Source organism: Pipistrellus hanaki, assembly GCF_964339955.1.
Source record: "Pipistrellus hanaki genome assembly, chromosome: 3".
Classification (NCBI taxonomy): Eukaryota; Metazoa; Chordata; class Mammalia; order Chiroptera; family Vespertilionidae; genus Pipistrellus; species Pipistrellus hanaki.
The window spans coordinates 98,728,909-98,750,867 of NC_140505.1; the positions used below are offsets into that span (position 1 = coordinate 98,728,909).

The following is a 21,959-nucleotide window of genomic DNA, read 5'->3' on the forward strand; positions in this document are numbered from 1 at the left end:
TCTTTAGTTAAAAGTAATGTTATTTTTCTACTCATTCATGAAAGCATTTTTAAACAAAATACAAGTTTAAAGACTTATTCTTCCACTAGGGACCCAGTGCATGAATTCGTGCACCTTGAAAGGAACTGTAGGCTGCAAGGCTGCAGTGAGCCCAGGGGCAGGTCTTGGTCCATCCTCTGTGCCCCTGCCTGGCCCCTTCCACCTCCCCTCCCCCATCCCCTTTCTAGCAGCAGCCCCACTCCCACCAGTGCTGCTCCCATGTGTTGAGGCACTGGCCTTGCTTGCACCTACTGACGGCACAGAGCAATTGGGGGTGGCACCAGCAGAGGGTGCAAGTAGTGGCTGCTAGCCTCAATTGCCCCTCAGGAGCAGGGGGATGTGTAGAAGCCCGGAGGGGTGATTTGGGCGTAAGTAGGGCCGGTGCCAGCAGCAGGTATGAGCACTGGGTGGGACCGCAGCACGCAGGAGCAAAGAACTTTCAGTAATTGCCAGAAGCTCACCCTGACGACAGTGGCTGGCACTTCGCCTTGGTCTAGTGCCCCACTCACCTGCTCCATCATCCCCTGCTATATTCTGCTCTCTGCTGCTGACACCTGCCATGTTCCATGTGCACCCCTTGGTGGTCATCACACATCATAGCAACCGGTTGTTCAGTTGTTCAGTTGTTTAGTCATACGGTCTATTTGCGTATTAGGGTTATATACATATAGATTGAAAGACTTGAAAGACATAGGCTCTGATATTAGTTATAATATAAAACCCAATCATAAGTTATTTCTAGGAATACACAGAGACAGTTTCAAAGCAAGATTGGAAATTAAAAGCTATGTACACATATAATACCTTAATAAAAAACAAAAAACAAAAACAAAAAGATTGGAAATTAAGGCAAAGCAAACATATACTAAGAAAATACAAAGGGAAAAATATAAAGTCAGCATTAATATCAACTAAACTGTAACTCAAGGACAAAAACATTAACAAGGTGAAAGAGGAAAAATGTAATGAGAAAAAATTAATCAATGAACAAGTTGTGTATAAGTCATAAACATTAATAGATAAACAATATAGCAAAATCCCAGAAATATAAGCAGATACTGATGAAAAAATTTTTACTGTGGAATGTTTTTCAGATCATTCTTTCAGAACTTCAAGTATATCATTAAAGAACAGATACAAGGGGTCTGAGAAATACAATAAACTATACATTTTTTCTTTTCTTATATTTATGTAATATACAAATTAACTCTTTTCTTGGCATAAGAGAAAACTTTGCCAAATTTCCCAAAGCAGGTTTTTTGTACTTTCAAATACAAAATTAATATTAAAAATATTTTTAATCCTGTAATTATTAGAAAATTAAGAAACCTCTTACACTTAATTTCTGTTTCAAAGAGTAAGTCTAAATTAAAATCACAAATTAAGTACCCAATAGAGAATAGGAAAACACTTAATTTTTTTTTTAAGCTTCAACCAAGGATATTTTTAGAGAGAACGAAGGGAGGAGGAGAGACAGAGATACAGTTAAGAGGTTTGTTGGGGTATGGGGCAGGGATTTATAGCCTTGAAAGAAAACAAAGTTAGACAAAGTCATGAATATATTTGGAACAATTTGGATATTGTTTCTCCTTGATTTTTTATAAAATGGCCCCACAGGCCCTTTCATTGATTTTCAGATTTTCTTCACTTGGACTGTTTTCCTTTTCCATCTCTTTGTCAATGCGATAGTAAGAGCGAATAAAGCGATCAAGAATTTTTCTGTCTGAAATTACAAAGAAAAATAGGATGAAAATTTCCATTTAACTATTTAAGTGCTAAATAGAAAAATTCTAGGAGAGAGGCAAATATCTTTTAATAGTACTCTATGTACAAATTTGATGAAACCAAAGTAATCAAAGAATATTATGTGTAATGGCTAAAAAGGCATATTGTGCAATTACTGATTAAATAGAGCAAATAATATTCAAGGGATTAGCAAGTTTTTATGGAAAGAGCATGGGTTTGAGAATGAAACAGATGTAGGTTTCAGTTCTGCACTGGCAAGTATTAGCAAATTATTTGACCTCCTTTTTTATTTTCTTATCTTTGAATACAGGTAAGAATAATTACCTTACATAGGTGTGGGGATGGTTAGGAATGCTGTGTGTGAGGCACCTAGCCAGTGCCTGGTCCATAAAGATATTCAATAAATACTATAGCTTTACCCTTTTATCACTGGGTTCATAGTAGTACACAGGGATGATAAATAACAGAGACCATTATTCCAAAAGTTCTCTTGAAGCCAGGGCTGCTTTTCTTTCCACCAATGTTGGTAGGCTTTACTTTTTTTGAGTGTTAAATGACTGTGAGAAGGCCCTTCAGTTCTCCTGTCTGAAAACAAAGAATCTTGCCTGGCCTGAATATCTGTGGTTCCCTAGTCTTAATTATGTATTTTTAAATAGTACAGAGTGGAGCTGTAAAACTTTGCTCAGGCCTAGCAATTGTCACCTGTGCAGCTCAAACCAGAAGAACCTAAAGAAAGGAATAATGCAGTGGTCACATGTTATTATTATGTTCAATGTTTCAAAGCCATTGAGATCTGATCAATAGATCAGATGTTTGTTTGTGTGTGCACACGTTCCTGTTTTCTCTCCAATTAGGCTTGCATTTATTTGTTTTTGTGATCTCACATTTAATTTTGAACCATCACTATCCTATCCAGACTTTTGGACCCCAACATTTTTTTAAATTGAAACCTCACACTTTTTGAAAATTTATACTTTATGAAAAGTGTAATGTACTAATCTTCCAGTGGCTTGACACCTGCATATGTATAATTCACACCCATATTTTAGGGTAGATCATGTCCACTGTCCCCCCAAAAACCTATCATACTCTGTCCCAGTCAGTACCTCCAGCCCCAAGATAGTTAAGATTCTAGGATCTCCTTCCTCATAGATAGGTTTTGCCTGTTGTAGACATTAGAATAAATTAAATAATATAAAATATATTATTTGGTATCTGGCTTCTTTTGCTCAGCACACTGTTTTTGAGGTTCATAGCTGCTGCTGAATATATCAATAATTCATTCTTTATTAGCTAGTAGTATAATACTTCATTATGTGAGTATATCACAGTTTGTTGATGATGGAGATTTAGTTTGTATCCAGTTTGGGACTATAAAGAATACAATGGTTCTAAACATGTTTGTACAAGTCTTTTTGTGGGCCTTGATTTTTTTTTTTTTTTTTTTTTTTTTTGGCAGGGGGTGGGGGGGGTAGGACGGGGAAGTAAGTATGTAGAAGTGGAATTTCTGGATCATAGAGTAGGTATATATTGAACTTTATGAGAAACTTCCATATCTCTTTTCAGAGTAATTGTACTATTGTACAACTACTAGCAATGTATTGCTCCATGGTGCCAATATTGGCTACTGTCAGTCCTAATTTTTAGCCTAAAATGTCTCTATTTTTTAATCTTATATCAAATAGTTGATTTTAGGAGAAACAAAAAAAATCCTTGATACCAAAGATAAGCATATAAGATGAATCAAGTTTGGCATAAATTAATAAAAAGGATGAAATTGTGTCAAATTTAATGGCAATTTAAAACTGATCAAAAAGGCTGCCAGTTGTAATCCAAATGCTATCCCCATTTATTATGCATAGATGCTGATTTAGACCCCAAGATTTTGATTATGCTGTTCCATCTTCTTAGGAATAGCCCTACTTCTCCTTGTCACCCAATTCATCCTTGTTACACAAAGGAGGCCTCCTCTGAGCAGCCTTCCCTAACTACTGTCAGCCCAATGGGTTGGGAGTACCCCTCACAGGCTTCTACTGGACCTACAGAGTATTTGATTGACAAGCCATGGTAACTATGCATTGTCTCCCCCTAAGAAGGAGGGTTTATTTTTTATGTATCTTTGTAACAAGTGAGTGTTATAGGTATTCAATTAATAATGCTGATTGAATGAGTAAATAAATGCATTTTTAACAATACTGAATACACCTTAGGAAGAAAAACCCTTTGAATAGCCATATTCATAGAAGTTTTAATTGGAGGAACAGATTGGGGTTAGGGGGAGAATCTTAGCTGAAAATTTTGAAAAGCAGATTTCAGATAATTTTGTCTTTCAAGGGGGAGTAAGTGGGGAGATGACTGTCTTTACTAATATATAACAGAGGCCCAAAGGATAAGCTGCTCATGTTTGCATCACTTGAAGATTAAACCCATTTTGAGAACAGAATGGCCACTACAGACATCTAGTTCAATTTCCTCAAGTTGTAAATACAGAAACTCAATACCAAAGAGCTACACATGGAGTTAGCAGAACAAAAAGTTCACTATCAGCTGCCGCTCCTTCCTCCTTCTCAGGCTTTATTTTGCGTCTTCCTGGAGTTTTCCCAGTCCCCCATCACCCCACCACCTCTCCAGCCCCTGACTTAGGCCACTATGCTGATCCTTCCCCTTCTCCTCTCTCCTTCAAACTATACCTGAATGGGCTCCTGTGCTGAGAGGTACAATTCCATAAAATAACTTAAGCTGTGGTGATAAATCGGCCTAACATACCTGCTCAGTTTGCATTCTCTTGCATACCTGGTCAGCTCTGACACAAATGAGCTCTGCTGAGATATTTGCTAGCTGAAAAGTATTAGTGTCATCCCAGACAGTGGACATGTCAAGAGGTTTTGGCTTCAGAATTCAAAGGGAGCCTCCTACTTGCTTGTCAGCCTCTGGCACAGCTGGCATTGATGTATAGGCCACTCCAAAGCAAAGCTAAGAAAGAAAAACTAGAACCCACTAGAAGCAAATCTTACATGACTCAAGTCAGTGCAAAATGGCAAGGATGCAGGGCCTGAGCATTGGGGTGCCTGTCCTCTGTGCTGTCCCAAGGGAACCAGGGAAGCAGGCCAGCTAAGAAGAAACCAATACTTAGACTGGCCCCAAAGCTACCTTGTCATGTCTCAACCATCCAGAGAGAAAAGCTCAACCAGGGACAGTGTTTCCGTGAAGGATCAGTTTACCCCAGGAAGTGGAGCAGAGGCTAATCCAAGTGGAGCAGAGGCTGCCAGAGCACTCTAAGGAGTTTTTATTCACACTCAGGACACATGGCTGAGGCTCTGATGCAAATGATACACAGACAAGAACAGAGGGGACCTGCAGCCTGCATGGTTTCCATGTGGGCAGAGAAGGGACAGCTCCATCTGTGTCCCAAATTCTGGGCAGATGGGAGCATCTGCTTCTGGAAGACAGAGATACTCAATCTACAGGGTCAAACAGATGGTGGCTTCTATAGGTTAGTGGAACCCTGATAAAATGCAGATAATGGTTTTATACATCTGAACCAAAACTGGCGAAAGGCTCAAGAGCAGGCTTGGCCCACTGCACACATCTGCTCTGCCTCCTGGGAACATTTGAGCAGTGGACTCTTTCTTTCAAGGAGCCCCTCCATGTCTTTCTGAGTGTCAGACTGGCTCAGAGGCATTTGTTAACAGGAATGAAGTTCCCGATGGGAAGTACAGAGTTTTGCTTCTGCCTTAGAGCAAGGCAGGACATCCGTTGCTGGTACCTTTTTGAGACCAACACTCAAACTCTTTTAGGGGCCTTTTGGGAATCAGCCCTTAGTCTGTGAGGAGGGGAGGTTCCCCTAGCCCTCAGATACACACACACACACACACACACACACACACACACACACACACACCAACCCAGAAAGAAGTTCACTTCAGACTGATTCATATGCCTCTTAGCATAACAATTATAGCTTGTCTCTTTTTTTATTATTATATTTCCAATAGGACATGATCTCACTCATCTAGGGGAAATGGTGAACAACATAGACTGATGACCAAGAACAGACCCAGAGATAAGGAGCCATGGGTCAGACTGTTGGACCTCAAAGGGAGGGTGGGGATAAAAGGGAGAGATCAACCAAAGGACTTATGTGCATACATATGAGCCTAACCAGTGGTCAAGGACAACAGGGGGGTGGGGGCATGAGTGGGGAGGTGGGGGATTGGAATGGGGGTTGAGGACAAATATGTAATACCTTAATCAATAAAGAAATTAATTAAAAAACACACACCATATAACCAAGTACACACACACAAGCACATTCACACACATCCCCTTTTTAGTCTTGCCTCCAGCAGGGTTTCAGTCTGGTGTGGGGCAGCAGATCCATGGATAAAAGAGTTTCATCCAGGATTTCAGAAGAAGCTCTTCTGATCATAGCTGCTGACAGAAATTGGGGACCCAAGAGAAGGTGGAAGGTTACTGAGCAGCTGGTAGAAGTTCTGAGTTTAAGCCTGACCACAGGACATGGAACAAGGCAGTGACCACCACTGCCCAGAACACAGGTAGGGTGAACGAGATGGTCCACTGGGTGCAAGGAGAAATACTAGAACTTCTATTATGTTTGTTCTTATTTTCTCCTTCCACATTTTTTTCTGATTTATAATATGCATAATACATTAGTTTAGTGGTATATGTATACATTTTAAATAAATATACATTGGATATGTGCTTAAAAATGAGGAGTAATTGGGCATCAACACTAGCATTGGGTGCTGAGAGGCAGCTGTCAGATGAGTGTCATTTCTTCCCCTCCATTCTCTGAGTTCACGCTTTCCATGTTTGGACTGGCCAGTCGCCCTGAGATGCTCTTTAGTAGATTCCTGTCACTAGGCCCCAAGCTGGGATAAGTCCCTTTTAGGTGGAGTGGGTCAACAAGGGAATGGCACTTGCTATCTTTGAGGATATGACATGTGAAAATACTCATGTACTCTAAAATGCCTGTCACAGTAAAGTACTACCAAACAGGAAATAAAGACTACACAGAATAAAAGAAATCCATGAGACAGTACACACAGCAACTGGAGAAAACCATTAACTTTAAGCAAAAGTCACCCTGAAACAATTCAGCCACAGGCAAGTAAGGTCAGAAATGAATGAAAAGCTCTGTTTTCTTTTTAATAAGTGGGAATATAGTTACTGGGGCCTCTTTTAAGGAAAATTTAATTTCAATGGGTTGAAATTGGCACAAAAACTATGGATTTTTGAGGCAATATTTTTTTTCTTGTGACCATTTAACTACAGTGTTTGGAAGTTGGAATAATTTCTATTTGGTGTAAAACAATGTATTATGACCTGTAAATTCATGAACAAGTAACTCAAGGCCTCATCTTACCTTTGTAAGGGACACTTTGCAGATACTCAGCTATTTGAGAGGGAGTGAAAGAGTTCAAGATCATTAAGAAATCCAGGTAGGCTTTCCCGTAGTCACTCTGGTAGATGGTCTGCTTCTTGGTGCAGTCCTGATTCTTTATGTGGCTGTATAGCACGGAAGGGACTAGGGAGACACCAGGGAAGAAAAGACACAGAGGTTGTCACCAAGCAAGGCACTTATTGGCTGAGCACGCCTGGACAGCCCTGAGTCCAACCTGTCTACTTAATGGTGCAGGAACGGGAGGCATTGTGTGAGTGACTCAGCAGGCAGAGCGGCTGGGACTTAGCACTGTTGCTGTGGGAATGGGAGGAGCTGGAATTGATGACCAGAAGGTGGAGTTTGACTACTAATTTCAGAAAACAAGTTTTCCCTGGAATCAACTTTTCTGCAGGTCAGCATGTTAGGATGATAGCATTCACCTCCTGCTTCGTTTCCCTTTCATGCCATCTCCTGGGCAGACTGGGACTCACCCATAAAGAGGCCTCCACCAGGTGCCATAGGAGCAGCAGTTTGGAACAAGGATGGCATGTACAGTCAGCACTCATTGCACATTCAGACTAATGAAGGTGTGAGGTGAAGGCCACTTACATTTGATTCTGAACATTGCTCATTGAATGTAAGTTCTAGTAGTCATGGAGTTACCAAAAACAAACAAACAAACAAACAAACAAATAAATAAATAAAAGCAATTAAGATGATATGAGAATCTGTCCACAATTTGTCAAATCTTTGTAAACCAGAACAACTTAAGTACTGCTTCAGTTCCAAGTTGCCTCCTTAAAATGAACCATTGGCCAGATGGAGGGACTGGGTAGGTGAGGGGATTGGACACCACATCTGAGAGGTATTTTTAGGTTCTGAAAATGCTTTTAGTGCAAGAGACTTAGAAGCCATGTATTAAGGTTTTCATAGAACAATAGATTTATACTCTGTGGGAAGAAGAACAATTTGCTAGAAGTTGAGCAAGGAAGATTCTAACTGTTCAGAACTTTCAAACAGTTAAAATATCTAAGGATAAAGGCACTCCTTGGGAATGAGTACTTCTCTGAAGAGTCTGAGCAGGGATGATATCACCCCTTGGCAAGTATGATTTAGCAATGACTCACATAGGAAGGGAGAATCTAGAACAAGTCACTTCTCGGCTACCTTCTAACCCCAGATGCTGAGCGTCTGTTCTGTGATTTCTGTGTAAAGTACTCCTTGGTCCCAACTTTATGCCAGGAATAAATCATTATCTCAAAATGACACTCTGTTCTCAACCAACAGCGTGGAGGTGGCTGGGTCACGGAACTTTTTCTGTTAAAAGCAATAGAAATCTCAGTCACATACACACACACCTCTTAAATATGAAGATTCTTGAAGGGTGTGTGCCTTGTGGATAAACTTCCAGTGAATAATTGACCAAACAATTTTGCTATAAATTTATAGAAACTGAATCCTTCCTTTCATATTATAATGGAGGGAGATGTCCCCCAATCCCAACACCTGTCCCTCCCAGGCTGAGGATGCACTCTTCTCTTGGAATAAGCAGTAATTTCTCTTTGAGACTTACTCATTTCCTGAATTTGAGGTGAGGCACTGTGGAGGCGTAGTTTTAATTCCATGCAGGGATTACTGGCATTCTCTGAGACTCTTATTAAGATTAAGAGGAATCTTTAAGCAAGAGTATAACATCAATGAAGTTGCTTAATTTTTGTTTGTTTTTCTTTATAGTTAGCAGAAGCAAAATTTAGTGATAGTTGGACTCCCCCTAGCAGGGAGAGGATCCAAGTAGGTTGCCCTAAAGTTGCTTGAAAACTATAGGTGAGCCCTAGTTGGTTTGGCTCAGTGGATAGAGCATCGCCCACAGACTGAAAGGTCATGGGTTTGATTATGGTCAAGGGCATGTACCTAGGTTGCAGGCTCAATCCCAGGTCCCAGTCAGAGTGCATGAAGGAGGCAACCAATTAATGTGTCTCTCTCACATCAATGTTTCTCTCTCTGTGTCTCTCCCCCTCCCTTCCACTCTCTCTAAAATTTAATGGTAAAATGTCCTTGGGTGAGTATTAACAATAACAAGAACAAAAGTGAAAGCAGATGAGAAGTAAAATTTTTTTAAAAGCTACATGTGAAAAATAAAATAAATAAAAGCTACAAGTGCACTTACCTAGGCCCTGAGAAGCGATTGGTAGCCTTGAGTAGCCTCCATATTTGAAAGTAAAATCCTGAAACTCAGGAATTTTAGCTGGAACTTGGTAATTGCGTCGAAATTCAGTGTCTGTGGGGTGGGAAAGTAACTTTTTCCATTCCAGAAACATATGAGAACTTTGCTTAATCTTCTGAGCTGGGGTGGGGTTGGAAACGAAAGGCAGTGAATACTCCTACTCCTAGTTAGTCATTTCTAAATAGCGTCATATTTTCATTCCATTTAGCCTCTGGCAGTAGCTTCCACTTTATCACACTAAACCTCACTCTTTTTATATTTAGTGGTAGGGTCAATTTCAACCAAGAAATTATGTTCTGCTTTATCAGGCACAGGAAGTATATGCTCAATTGATTAGAAGCAGTTTCTAATGAATACTTGTTTTGTTGGTGAGGAGTGCTCTTTGTTCTCAAGAGGCATTCCTCACTCCAGCAGGCCTGCCTTGTCCTTGTGGCAGGGTTAGGGAGCAGGGAAAGGTGTTTTAGATAGGGCTAGGATTGCCATATAAAGCATAGGATGCCAGTTAAATTTTAATTTCAAATAATGTATAATTTTTAGTGTAACATTAGGTAAGTACTCTATTTATCTACTTTATATCATTCAAATTTAACTGGACATCTTGTATTTTCATTTGCTGCACCTGGCAGCCCTAGATGGAGCATTGCATATCATCCCCATTACCTGGAAAGAACCACTCAAAGCTTATCCCTTACTGATGGAGGGTTAGGTAACATCATTGTTGTTAGTGGACAATACCACTATTATTTCTTTGAAATAACTCTGCTAACAAATATTTTATAATCATTATCTATAATCATTAAATATTTATTAAGCACTAATTGAATGCTAGGTTCCATAAGCACTCCATCAGATTCTAGAGGAGATGGTCATAACCATCTCACTTAGATGAGTTCACCTTTAATTCTTGCTACAAAATGTTAGTTCAGATGTACACACCCCCAACTTTATTCAGGAAAAAGATGTTAAAAACCATGGATGTCACAAGCATTGTCCAAAGAGTGTCAATTACTATTAAAACTAACGTCAATTCTTGTTCCCAATTAGTGTTTTTTTTTTTATGTCTCCTTCTCCACCCCCCCACCCCCCGGCCAACTGATCACCCCCCCTGCCACTCTCATCCCCCAGGATAAGCCCCCACCACCCCAGTGTCTGTGTCCATTGGTTATGCTAATATGCATGCATACAAGTCCTTTGGTTGATCTCTAGCCCCTTCCCCCTGTCTTCTCTCTGAGGTTTTTCAATAGATCTTTTCAAAATACATTCAAATGTACATTGTACATCATACATATGTGATGTCATCTACTGGCACCCAGGAGCATTTTATTATTGATTTTTAAAAAATTATCTCTGTATAGATCAGCATGCATTTAATTTGTATGATTCAGGAAGAGAGGATGTGGGTGGGTACTCAATGCTCCTCATAATGAACCTATAAGTTGCCTTAGGAGAATACAAGGTTAGAGAGAAGAGGAAACTCTAGAGCTCAAAATCAGAGATCCTTAAAATATTTTAGAAAATCATCTGGCACTGTTCCTAACACCATCTATAACTTGGATTTTATAAATTACTAAGAGCTTCATAGGAGAAAAACAAATTCCTGTCAAAATACTTGATGTTCCTACTCAAAAGCAGAAGTGTTTCATTCCTATATGTGTTCCGTGCCAAGGTTAGAGATAATTAAGCCAATGTTCTACCTTAAGATAACCTCAAATAAGTATGATTAAAAAGATAGATACAGTACAAACACATGTGGAATGTGATGTCTTGCAAGCATAATACTTAGAACAATAATTATCACATGGAGATCATGCATCAGAAATAATTGGGATGATTTTTCCAAATTATATCTGCTGAACCTCATCCCAGACATTGAGAATCTCTAGCACAAGGGAACCAGGCACTTAGTATATTGTGAACAATCTTCTCATATGATTAAGAATCACTGATTCAGAGCCTTGAATAGGTGCTACAGAAGCCCAGAGAGAATGTAATGAGCTCTATTATTGAAAGGGAAGGAAGATGAGAATTAAAAGGCAGACATAATAAAAGGAGTGTTTGACAAAGAACCAAGACTGAAGCAAAAAGTGCACAGTGTGTTCATAAAATGTAGTCTGTCGGCTGGGAGTGGAAGGTATGCAGGGTGGAGAAAAGCAGCTGAGGGGGAAGCAGGAGAGATAAGTTAGGAACAGGCTCTGAGGGTTCTGGAGGGCTTAGTCTATGTAGACCAGGATGGACCAACACAGAAGTAGAGCAAATGGTGATGAAGACCCAGAAAATACAATAATTGGGGCTGAGACTTACCCAGAGTTTCTTTGAAGAAAAAGATTAAGTTATATTCTTTATTGATCCTTAGTACTTTTTACAGTAATAGACCTCATTGAATATTTACTAAGTTAATGAGTGAACAAAAGAAAAATTAGAACATAATTGCTATTGATTAGCAATCAATCTGAAACAAACACCTATGTAATAAATGCATAAAATAATTCTCAGTTATTAATTCTCAAAGAATGCTTTCATTGCCTTTATAAATGATTTTCTTCAGCATTATTAAGGAGAGAAGTTCCTGATACAAAGGGGCCTAACTAACACCTGAATTCCCTATAGTGATAACTGAAGTATGTACAGACAAGACATCCTGGCCCAAAGCTAACCACCCCTCCAAGGCCAGGATCATCCCTCTCCTCAGGAGCTCAGTTCCCACTGGTTTCTTTTCCATTTGATAATGGTAACAAATACTACATTACTTAGAGCCCAAAGAGAGAAACTGGCTCCTTTAAGATTAGGTGTGGCATCTGTTGAAAGATCCAATCCAAAAGTGAACCTACAGCAAGGACCATTTAAAACCACTAGGACCCTTAGCACATAATCTATAGCCAAGTGAGAACCAATTCTGTTGCTTTTATTTACTATTCTAAGTCATCTAACCAGAGTTCTCCAAGCCTGAATTTTTTGAGGAGAAAGTACTTTTTAGTGATTCTTACTCGTTTACCATAATTTAATTATGAGTACACTCAGGTAATTTGTGATCCCTGAGCTTCCAAAACTTAAATTATTGCATGAGAGAAACAAATACCAAAAAAGAGATAGTTACAATACTATGTGGAAAATGCTGTAGAAGAGGAATTATAATAACATATGGGAGAGCCATTGATCCAAACTTGGGGGATGAGAGAAGATTCTTGGGAGAAAAATCAGCTTGTACAATATTTAGACCTAAATGGTGAATGGACATGGGCTAAAAGAAGAAAGGGAGAGGCAGTTCACAGAGAAGCAGCAGTGTGTGTAAGGCTTGGTGAGTCTGGAGGGGGCTTGGTGAGTCTGGAGGGGGCTTGGTGAGTCTGGTGGATGGAAAGTGATCACATAGTGTGGGGACTGGTGAGGGGAAATGCTGGAGCAGTGGGCAAGGACCAGATTGCACAGGACCCTGATGACAATGGGGAGCCCTTGAAGGATGTTAAAATAGAAAATGGTATAATTTATACTCACTTTGACTATAGGATGGAAAATGAACTAGAGGAGACAAAACCAGAAAAGTAAGTTGGATTAGAGGTCATTCAAGGGAGAGATATTGGTAACCTGAACTAAGGCAGTGGCTATGGGAGAGAGAAAAGCAAATGGAATTAAGAAATTTGGAGGGTGTCTTGACAAGTCTTTAGCATTTATTTACATAAGAAACACATGGTAATTTGTGCATACTGAAAGGACAGCTTTGATTGGAAGCCCAATGACATTTTTAAAAGAATTCTGACATTTCAAATGCTTTTCCATGACCCTTAATGCTTATCTGCAATATGGAGATATTTTGATTTTATTTCCTTCCTAACCAGAAATTTATTTAGTGCAAACTTGAACCAAAGAAGTTCTGGTTTCCGGTATACCAGTAATAGGAGAAGGGTGTAGGGAGATTCTGGACCAGAGAAAAAGGAGGGATTTAGGAAGAGAATGCACAACAAGCAGGAAGCTCTCAGCCCCTTGCCCAGTACTGCTCTTAGAATACCAAAAACAATGTTTACCTTTCTGGAAAAACTGACTGATCTACAAATATTGGCATTGGGGGTTTCCCAACAAAAGAGAGCTCACCACCTAAGTTAAGCACCAACCAACAAGCCCCATCTCTGTATGTAGTTTCCAATCATATTTGAGTACCACCCTTGTAGATTTTGTGAACCCTGTAGCTTAATATTTTAAGTAAATACAATTTAAGAAAAAGTCCACAAAAGTGAGACTTAAGTTTTATTAGCTTCATAATAAATCTACCTTCACTCCCTTATAAATATGAACAAAAAAGCCCTTAGATTTTTCACTAGACCACTAAGAAACAGAGAAAAATAGATATTAAACAAAGAACAGATAAAAGTACTAAAAAGTATATGATAAATATCCTAAAATTTATGAGAATTGCTGCATCATAAAACAAAAATAGCATATTATTTTTAGAAAATATTCAGAGAGGAGAAGAAAGAGAGCTTGGAAATTTAAAACATAAAGATTTGGATTAAAATGTTGCTGAAACCGGTTTGGCTCAATGGACTGAAGGGACCCGGGTTCGATTCCGGTCAAGAGCATGTACCTTGGTTGCGGGCATATCTCCAGTAGGGGGTGTGCAAGAGGCAGCTGATCGATGACTCTCTCTTATCGATGTTTCTAACTATCTCTCTCCCTTCCTCTCTGTACAAAATCAATAAAATATATTAAAAAATAAAAAATAAACATTTTAATTAAACATGATAAAAATACAAAGAGAAAGATACTATGAGAGGAAATTAAGAAAATTGAAGGATCAAACCAACTCATAGGAGTCCCAGAAGAGAACAGAGAAAAGAAATGGGAGAAAAATAGGGGAAAAGTATATGGGAACAATTTCTAAAATCAAAGATCATAAGTTTCGAGATTAAAAAATCTCTGATTGTCCAACATAATAAATGATATTCTCACTAGTGCATGAGAACATGAAATTTTACAGTATCTGGAATTAAGAGAAGATCATAAAAAATTCCAGAAAAATATATGAAAGAATCAGGAATCAAAATGACATCAGTCTGTTACATAACAGTCCTTGGTGCTAAAAATCATTTGAGGGACTTGAGGGAAAATGATTATCATCTTAGAATTCTATACTCAGACAAACTATCAACAAATATAATGAAAGAAAAAAAGATATTTTCATATTGTTCCTCCTGCATCATCTGTGATAGTAAGCTACTAGAAGATGTGTTTTAACAAAATGAGGGAGGGGGAGTATGTGGACTCAGGAAATGAGATTCAGGGCAGGAACACACCAAAGAAATGCCCAAATAATGAAAAAGTACCAGGATACAGTTGGGTGGCAAATTTACAGAGCAGTTCTTCTAGATTAGAGGACATGAAAGGTATCAGCTCTCGAGTAAAATATCAAACTGATACAATGTCTGGAACTTTATTTGGGGAAAATCTTGGTAAATGTGTGACAAAGTATTTGAAAAAAATTAGTGACAGGCGCATAGAAAACTAAACAAATTTTAAAAAAGGTTATTAATTCTTGTAGAAAAAAGTAAAAAGAAACATAATAATAAAATAACACCTGGTTCAGTGGTAAATATTATAACATATCATATTATAATCATAATATAACACCTAACATTTTAATTAACCAAAATTTTATAATATAATTATTTTGAGAAGATGGATGGAGGAAGAGTGAGGAAGAGTTATAGGAGAGACTAATCCTCAACTGCCATATAGGAAAATAAATAATAATGTCTAAAATTGATGGACCAAAAAATAGCAATATGAACACAGTATTTTAAAGTACAGAGGATGACATAAGAAAAAAACAATTGAATGACTGAAAATCATTATCAATGTGTAGTAGGACTGGGCATGGAGGGATGGGTAAAGAAACTGCTGCTGTTCATTATGAGCTTGTAGGGAACTATCTTTAAGTGTATGCATGAACTCGTTTAATAAAAGTTCTAATTTTAAAGAATTGTAAATAAGCAGTTCAGAATTGAAAATAAGATGTTTAACTTAACACCTTCATCTTCACCTGGCTACTTGTCTTTGTCCTTCATCCCAAGAAGCCTTTCCTGGACTCGCTCCCCAGGTCCAGCTTAATGTCCCATTGTTCACACCTACAGCATCCAGCATCTCTCACAACATGCTGCATTTATACTTGTCTGTTTCTGTTGGTAAATTGCAGTTTTCCCATGTCTATCCTGTGAGTTACTTGACTAAAGAGACAACTGGGACTCCAGTCCCTAGTGCATTAGCAGTAAAGAAGAGAAATGGGCACACTTACCTTCAGCTCTGTCCACAAAGTCTCTCCTAGTATGGGAAATAAACTGATTAGATACAGCTTTCCTGACCTTGTCCATGGAAGCAGCGATTTTCCAAGGGAAGTAATTCTTCACTGTTGTTGAGTGAAATGGAGGTAGCGTCCAATGAAAGAAGTCCTATCAATAAAAACACAATTTTGCCCACAAAGTCTCTCCTAGTACGGGAAGTAAACTGATTTGATACAACTTTCCTGACCTCACCCATCGAAGCAGCAATTTTCCAAGGGAGGTGGCTCTTCACTGGTGTTGAGTGACTTGGAGGTAGAGTCCAGTGAAAGACGTTCTATGAATAAAAACACAATTTTCAAGAAAATCCACATAGTTTCACCTAGTGGTTCGTGTATTCATGCATGTGTGTACATATTCTTATAAATCTTCTCAGGTTCAGTTAGATGTCCCATTGTGCCTGGCCACAGGAAGCACCCTCTATCAGTTTACACAAGTAAACTTTATCATTTCCTTAACTTTTATGTAAATGAAAAATATATCATTGCAAAGTCCAAAGAACTGTGCCTCCAACTAGAAATATTCAGACAAGAGCAAAGGAAGAGAAAACCCATGAATTTTAGCTCTGGCCACAGGTAACACAGCTGCTGTTTTGCCTTGGGAGCTCCAAGTCTTCTCTCCTATTTGTCTCCAAAGAGATTTATGATTATAAAACTTAGAACTTACCCTACCTCTTTCTGTCTTCCCTCTCTTCCCTTTTGCTTCCTATTCCCCTGAGAAAATAGAAGCCAACAAAGAGAACTTACACAGCATACCACATCACCTGCCAACTACTACATCTGTGTTGGCAGAGTTGCTGGGTCACCCAAACAGGACCTGACCCCACCTGGTACCCTAAAGCCTGCATTTAGTCTATGCCAGCACATTACCCAACAATTCTCCCCTCTCTCTTGCAACTTCCATTCCTCCCTCTCTCCTGGGAGGTTGTCATCAGTACCCAAGCTGCCTTTATTTCTTCTATATTAAAAAAGAAAACTCTCTCTTTGTCCTATTTCTCTTCTAGTTACTAAAATATTTATCAGTTTGCCTTTACACTGAAATCCCTCAAAATATAAGGGATACCTACTGTCCCCTGTCAAATTTGTCTTTCAAGTCTCTTTTAATATTCAAGTTCCCTCTCCATCCCTTTCTTTCCCTTATAATTTCCCTATGTAAATTTCATTTTAATTTCCTCATTTTAAAATGAGGGCACAGGTAAGAAGTAGTTAGAAATAAATGTGAAAAGGTGGACAAAATAGTCTAAGGACCATAACTGTAGATGATGAAGGATCTTTGTGATATATTCAAACTCTCAGTATTGGATTATTGATACAGCATTAAATTAAATAGATATGTAGGTATTATCTTACTTGACTGGAGTGAGAATTGTGACTCCCAATCTCTCTTGGAGTCCTAACTTTGAAAAAATCTTCTTTAGAATGTAGCTTCCAAATATACTCATCATTGTATTGTGTCCGATTGTGAAGAGAATCGCTAAGTGAATATGTATATCCTAATCTTCGGATACCTTTTTGACTACAAGAAAAGATAGTGTAAATTAGAGTAAGGGATTAACTAAAAAGTCTCACAATAGCACATATCAAATGATTTTAGTTGTTACATATTTTTTTAAAGATTGGCTGGCTTAAGACTCGGTGCCAAAAAGTAAAAAGTAATTATTGGACATCAGAAATGGTGGTGTGAGAAAGCCCCTTGCCCTCTCTTCCTAAAATTTCAACAAGTTAACCAACTATCAATATAATTCAACAAGAAATCCCTTCTCAACACAGACACACTGCTGAGAGACCCATGCATTGAAACATCTAAGGTGGGCAACTGGAAATAAATGGGAGACAAGAAGGAAGGAAGGCAAAGACAGCCCACAGATGCAACCCTGCAGCCTAATGGCTCAGCTGGCCAGGAGAGGGGAGAAATCTGGCAGCAGCAGGAGCTTCCTTTGGCCAGGAGGAACAGAGAGCTGCAGAGGGACAGCCCAGCGGAATAAGCATAGAAGGAGCAAACAAGGACTGAATTAACAGATGCCTGACAGAGAATGGGATTCCACTGTGCACCTCTTTACTACACTATCAATCAGGACAGAGGTGGTGTTTCAGACAAAGAAATGGAACCACAGAGCCCTGCCACTGCTTGGACTCCCAAAACTTGCATCCTGTTGCCCTTGTAGTTGGGTCCAGGAGCATATTATTTGTAAACCAAGAACTATTACAGTAGAATGGCTATTTCCCCCTGTGACTGATCCCCAGGAGGAGAACTTGGGATGGGATCCCATGGAGGTCAGGTGTTGCCATTAGAGTGAGGGCAAAACAAACCCCATCCCCAAGCAGTGCAGCTGTACTGTCTTATAGAATCCACAGATGTTCAGGACTGGGAGATCAGAATGGTAAAACATATTATGATTCAGTGGCATTTACTAGAAATAGTAGAAAGAACTCTTCAGAGATAAATGCATAGGCAAAGGAGGACAGCAAATACCATGGATAACCTCAGTACTATGATGACCAGAAAGAAAATGAACAATCTCCAGAAAGCAAGCTGAAACACATGGAAATATGTGATATAAATGATAGAGAATTCAAAATTGCAATTCTGAAAATACTTATCAATATGCAAAAATATATATATATATATACAGACAGGCAATTCAATGCACTCAGAAAATAAATCAATGAACAAAATTAAAACTTTACCAAAAATATTAAAATTTTAAAAAAGAACCAATCAGAAATCCTGGAAATGAAGCATGAAATTAAGGAGATTAAGAGTAAACCACTGAGCATAGAAAACAGAGCTAACCAGGTGGAGGAAAGAATTAGTGATATTGAAGATAGTAATCTAGAAATGAGAACTATCTGACTCCATCAAAAAAAAAAAAAAAAAAATCAGTACTATAATTATAGCCATTGCAGAGGAGGAGGAGAGAGAGCATGGAACAGAGAGTCTATTCAAATAAATAGTGAATGAGAACTTCCCAAACCTATGGAAAGAATTAGGTACTTGAATTTAAGAAGCAAACAGAGCAGAGCCTTTTTGGGTTACTTCAACTTCAAAAGGCCCTTTTCAACCCAAAAGGCCCTCTTCAAGACACTTCGTATTAAAGCTGTCAAAAGTTAATAACAAAAAAAAATTTATCAAATCAGCTAAGGAAATGAAGGAAAACTCATCAGAATTTCATCTGACATCTCAGCAGAAACCAGAAGAGAGTGGGACAAAATATTCAAACATCTAAAAGAGAGAAATTATTTGCCATGAATAATATATCCAGTAAAATTATCCTTTAAGTATGAAGGAGAAATAAAAATATTCCCAGACATATAGCAGCTGAGGGATTTAATAACCAGAAAACCTCCATTGCAAAAATACTCAAGGAAGTTACCCTCCTGAAACAAAGAATATAGGTCACAATACTACAAGTAAGAGCACCAAAAACGTACAGCATATGCAGGGATAATTTATGACAACAAAAACACTAAAGGGGAGGAGGTAAAGATCTGAACTGGCAAAGGAAGATAAAGATCAAATGCACTCTTAGGTTAAAAAAAAAAAGCTATGGTATAGATGCAAGTTTATTTTTTATAAACTTAATGATAACCATACAAAAAATCCCCAAACCACAACACATAGCTTTTTTAAAAAGAGGAAATAAGTATGAAATACCACCAAACAAAAACAACAGACCAAAATACAAAGGAAAAGAACCAATGGAGGCACAGAGCTAACAGAAAACAAGAGAAAAAATAGCTATAGAAAATCCTCATACATCAATAATTCCACTAAATATAAATGGTCTGAATTCACTAATAAAGAGACATAGAGTAGCAGAGTGGACCAAAAAACAAAACTCAACCATATTCTGCCTATAAGAGACACATCTAAGCTGCAAAGACCAAGGTAGATTTAAAGTAAAAGGGTGGAAAATGACTCTCCAAGCAAATAGCATCCATAGAAAAACAGGTGTAGCTATACTTATATCTAACAAATAGATTTCAAGATAACAAAGATAATGAGAGACAAAGATGGATACTTTATAATGATAAAAGGGATACTACATCAAGAAAACATAACACTGGTTAATATATATCCACCCAACCAAGGAGCACTGAAATATATAAAACAGCTATTCACAGAATTAAAGGGGGAAACAGATCAAAGCACAACCATAGTTGGGGATCTTAATACTCCATTGACAGCTCTAGACAGATCAACCAAACAGATAATCAATAAAGAAATATCACCTTAAATGAAACACTAGACAAAATGAACATAATTGATGTTTATAGAACCTTCCTCCAGGAACATCAGATTATATCAATACATTCTTCTTCATTGCACATGGAACATTCTCAAGGATAGATTATAAGTTGGGTCATAAAACTAGAATAAAAAAATGTAAGAAGATTGAAATTATGCCAAGCATATTCTCTGACCACAATGCTTTGAAATTAGAAATCAATTGCATAAAGGAGGTACAAATACATGAAGATTAAACAAAATACTACTAAAAATGACTGGGTCCATTAAGAAATAAATTAGATAAAAAGATGTAGAGAGAAATGACAATGACAATACAACATATAAAAGCTTATGTGATGCAGCAAAATCGGTACTAAGAAGGAAGTTTATATCATTACAGGCCTTTCTCAAGAAACAAGATACCCCCCAAGTAAACAAACAAACACACAAACATCACATAACATTTTAAAGAACTAGAGAAAGGACAACAAAAGAGACCTAAACACAGCAGAAGAATGGAAATAATAAAAATTAGAGGAGTACTGAATGAAATGGAGAACAAGAAGACTATAAAAATTAATAAAGCTAAGAGCTGGTTCTTTGAAAAGATTAATAAAATTGACAAACCCCTAGCTAGACTCAAGAGGGGAAAAAAAGGGAAAAGACACATATAAATAAACAGAAATGAGAGAGGATAAATGACCACAGATAACACAGATAAACAAAGGATCATAATCTAGAAGAAATGGATAAGTTCCTAGAATTATATAACCTTCCTAGTCTAAATCATAAAGAATTGGAAACTCTAAATAGACCAAGCAGTAGTGAGGAAATTGAAACAACCATCAACGACTTCTTAAAAAGCAAAGTCCTGGACCAGGTGGCTTCACCAGTGAATTCTACCAAACTTTCAAAAAATTAAAAACCTATCTATCTCAAATTCATCTAAAAAATTGAAGAACAGGAAATACTTCTTAACAGATTCTATGAGGTCAACACAATCCTGAAATCAAAACCTGGAAAAGATAACACAAAGAAAGAAACTACAGACCAATATCTCTGATAAATACAGATGCAAAATTTCTAAAAAAAAAAAAAAAAAAAAATACTAGCAAATTGAGTATGAAAGAACATAAAAAGAAAATAATAATAACACATTAGAATTAAGTGGAGTTCATTTCATGTGAATAAGGATGATTCAACATGCACAAATCAATCAACACCACATTAACAAAAGTATAAAAATCTTATGATCTTAACAATAGATACAGAAAAAGCATTTGATATGATACAACATACATTTATGATTTAAAAAACTAAATAAAATATGAATTGAAGGAAAGTATTTCAACATAATAAAGGCCATATATAATAAATCCTCAGCTAATGGCAGAAAAATGAAAGGTTTTTCTCTAAGAACAGGAACAAGAGAAGATGACCACTCTCACCACTGTTATTCAACACAGTGCTGGAAATCCTATCCAGAGCAATAAGATAAAGAAAAGAAATAAAATGCACACAAATAAAAGGAAGAAGCAAAACTATCACTTTTTGCAGGTGAGTATTCTGTATATAGAAAGCCCTAAAGATTCCACCAAAAAACTATTGGAAAGAATAAATAAATACAGTCAGTTGCAAGATACAAAATCAATATGCAAAAATTCATTGCCTTCTTGTATACTAACAATAAAACTTCAGAAAAAGAAATGAAAAAATATCCTTTTGCAATTGCAACCAAAATAATAAAATGCCTAGAAATAAATGTAACAAAGAACATGAAAGACATATACACTGAAAATTACAAAGCATTCTTAAAATGGATTAAAAAACACACACATAGAAACCATGCCATTTTGAAGGGAAGAGCTGCTGTGACTAGGAGCCCAGCCTCAACAACACCAGGACTGGCCTTATACACCACCTGGGATCCTAGAGCCACTCTGGCTAAAGAACTGCTACCTCAGTTGCAGACCCATGGACACCGAGACACCAG

General features: G+C 37.8%; 1 protein-coding gene and 1 long non-coding RNA gene across 2 annotated transcripts in view; both read right to left on the reverse strand.

The window, feature by feature from the left end:
• Nucleotides 1-21,959, reverse strand: part of LOC311619937 — a 342,372-nt gene that overhangs the window by 301,640 nt on the left and 18,773 nt on the right. The window lies entirely within an intron of this gene.
• Nucleotides 1,600-16,008, reverse strand: TEX26 (testis expressed 26). Its single transcript, XM_084876157.1, has 5 exons — nucleotides 15,927-16,008; nucleotides 15,694-15,847; nucleotides 9,357-9,533; nucleotides 7,172-7,333; nucleotides 1,600-1,762 (listed from the first exon to the last, which is right to left on the reverse strand). Exons 1-5 carry the CDS (start codon nucleotides 15,933-15,935, stop codon nucleotides 1,638-1,640), a joined length of 627 nt encoding a protein of 208 aa, XP_084732283.1. The 5' UTR covers nucleotides 15,936-16,008; the 3' UTR covers nucleotides 1,600-1,637.

Coding starts and splice junctions, on each gene's coding strand:
- TEX26 (XM_084876157.1), bottom strand. Junction 9,534..15,693: donor CTTTGTGGACAGAGCTGAAG/GTAAGTGTGCCC, acceptor ACCCCACCCCAG/CTCAGAAGATTAAGCAAAGT. Junction 7,334..9,356: donor AATCGCTTCTCAGGGCCTAG/GTAAGTGCACTT, acceptor GTGTCTCCCTAG/TCCCTTCCGTGCTATACAGC.